At 51.2% G+C, this 2,643-nt stretch overlaps 1 protein-coding gene across 1 annotated transcript; it reads left to right on the forward strand.

Annotated features, from left to right (window-relative positions):
* Positions 1 to 1,131: 1,131 nt before the first annotated feature.
* On the forward strand, positions 1,132 to 2,367 carry LOC123128593 (allene oxide cyclase, chloroplastic). The gene is made up of 2 exons (XM_044548633.1): positions 1,132 to 1,593; positions 1,709 to 2,367. Exons 1-2 carry the CDS (start codon positions 1,279 to 1,281, stop codon positions 2,108 to 2,110), a joined length of 717 nt encoding a protein of 238 aa, XP_044404568.1. The 5' UTR covers positions 1,132 to 1,278; the 3' UTR covers positions 2,111 to 2,367.
* The last annotated feature ends 276 nt before the right edge of the window (positions 2,368 to 2,643 follow it).

The raw sequence follows: 2,643 nt of genomic DNA on the forward strand, positions 1-2,643 counted from the left end.
GCTGGCATGTGTGCCGGCCGGCTGGCGAGTGCGCCAACATGAACTCTGGTGAATTTTCTGAAGCCGACATTGTATACCGATGCTGGCATTGTGCTGCCATGATCGGCCGCGGACTTTTTTTTAAGTTGAGTGTGGACATGAAATGGATCGACGGGTTGTGCGCACTACCGACCCAAATACAAAACTGGACGGACGCCGGGCGGGCGGCCGATCCAAACGAACAAAAAACGGATAAATACGTTGTGCGTTTGGTCGGTCCGTTGGAGTTGCTCTTAGGCAAGATAAAGCCCACTAAACGTGATGATCTGTGCGTGCACAACTCAAATGTGTCGAATATGGATATATGTGATATTTCGAGGGTATATGCCACAAAGGCCGAGGTAAACTGCTCGAATTGTCGCTTTAGGATAGCACATTTTCCCTTATTTAGTAATATACCTGTTCTTCCAAGGAAACAACTTTCTAGTTATCGATTGCACTACTAGGCACATGGTGCGGTACAGAAAAGGAGTAGATCCAAAGTATCTGTATGAAGGTACAGAAACAAAGGAAGGCGACAAGAAAGCCAAGCATGCCAGATGAGTCAACTCTTTGAAAAATAAGAAAATCGATGCTAATAGCACATGAGCCGTGAGAATGCGGTTAGTGATTGATTGTGAAAGCAAGAATCAAATAGGAAAAATAAGAGTTGTCGGTAAAAAAATGTTGCTGGGTCAACCGAAATCGCCGTTACAATTCTTTCAAAAGGCTAATCAAAACTGTTCCACACACGGCATTTACCGTTTGATCTTTCTACGACCATGCAATCGGGCGGCGGTTGCCTTTTCACTCGTACGCATGCGGACCTTGATTTAATCGTCGTAGTAGTACAAGAACTGTACTAATACCATGATGAGTTATGTCGTACTACCACACCACGGTTCAAAACTGAATATTTCCTAGCTGCGGATTAGTACTAAGAAACAAACAAATGGGATGGCAAGCACGGTTTGTCGCCTTCGCTCACCACGTTCCCCTCGTGCCAATTATTGGTCGGCGTGCTCAGAACAGTGAGAACAAGGACCCATGATAATAAAAGTTGAATGATCCGATCCAGCGGCAAGCACGGCGCACTAGCTAGCTCGCGCACGCACCACCGAACGCGACGGCTCACTGACTCGTCGTGCTTAAATAAGGAGCCTAGGGTGCCTACCAGCTCATCGTCAAGCGAAAGCAGATCGAATCCGAGAGTATCGTCGTCGGTTAGGCGTCGCCACCACCACCACCAGCACCAGCACCATGGCAGCGCCCCCCTCCTCCGTCTCCGTCAGGGCCGGCGCGTCCGTCTCGGCGAAGCTGACCCCTTCGCGGGCCGCCAGGGTTGGGTTCGGTGGCAGGGTCAGCGTCGGCTCGGGCAGGAAGTGCGGCGGCCCCGTGCGGGCGTCGCTCTTCTCGCCCAAGCCCGCGGTGGCCATGGACGCGAGGCCGACCAAGGTGCAGGAGCTGCACGTCTACGAGCTCAACGAGCACGACCGCGAGAGCCCCGCCTACCTCCGGCTGAGCGCCAAGCAGAGCCAGAACGCGCTCGGCGACCTCGTCCCCTTCACCAACAAGGTCAGTCAGTCCAGCAAGTGATGAATCTTTCTTGCTCCTTCCTCTGTTCCGTTCCTCTTCCTCTGCTAGCTTTGTTGAGTGGGCGAGTGAGTCAACGGCGACCTTATGCTTGCAGGTGTACAACGGGAGCCTGGACAAGCGGATCGGGATCACGGCGGGGATCTGCATCCTGATCCAGCACGTGCCGGAGCGCAACGGCGACCGCTACGAGGCCATCTACAGCATCTACTTCGGCGACTACGGCCACATCACCGTGCAGGGGCCCTACCTCACCTACGAGGAGTCCTACCTCGCCGTCACCGGCGGCTCCGGCGTCTTCGAGGGCGTGTACGGCCAGGTCAAGCTCAACCAGATCGTCTTCCCCTTCAAGATCTTCTACACCTTCTACCTCAAGGGCATCCCGGACCTGCCGAGGGAGCTGCTCTGCACGCCCGTCCCGCCCTCCCCCACCGTCGAGCCCACGCCCGCCGCCAAGGCCACCGAGCCACACGCATGCCTCAACAACTTCACCGACTAGCTACCCACCTACTCCTACCTAGGTAGCCAGCCCAAAATATCTAGTATTGCTCCTGCTAGTTGAACTTGCGTGTGTGTGTGTGTTGCAACTTCATCGACTAGCTAGCTCTAGCTAGGTACCCCAAAATATAGCCATGTACGCCAAATTGCTTGTACTCCTACTGGCGTTGAATGAATGTCCGTGTGTTGCAACGGTGGAATAATTTTAAGTACTACGGAAACATTATTTCTTTCTCAATAAAATATTCATATTTGTTACTCCTCTGATTTAAAATAGGTGTCGCAATTTTAATTTAAAACTATGGCACTTATTTTAGAATATTGACTGCTTTAAAGAAATCAGGCATCTCTCCATATCGGATTTCTTTTTCTCCGACGGTCATTGTCTCTCTCCAACGTGTCGTTAGACAAATGGTCTTGTTCTTAAACAAAGGGAAAAGGATTAAAAGAAGTGTCGTCAGACAAATGGTCATATTTGTTACTCCTCTGACCCAAAATAAGTGTCGTGAATTTAATTTGGTGTTAATTCAAAAT

The sequence above is a fragment of the Triticum aestivum genome, chromosome 6A, assembly GCF_018294505.1.
Source record: "Triticum aestivum cultivar Chinese Spring chromosome 6A, IWGSC CS RefSeq v2.1, whole genome shotgun sequence".
NCBI lineage: Eukaryota > Viridiplantae > Streptophyta > Magnoliopsida > Poales > Poaceae > Triticum > Triticum aestivum.

Excerpts from the sequence above, each read along its gene's own strand:
- LOC123128593 (XM_044548633.1), top strand. The coding sequence starts at position 1,279 with ATGGCAGCGCCCCCCTCCTCCGTCTCCGTCAGGGCCGGCGCGTCCGTC. Across the intron at positions 1,594-1,708 it reads TCGTCCCCTTCACCAACAAG|GTGTACAACGGGAGCCTGGA; the intron begins GTCAGTCAGTCC and ends TTATGCTTGCAG.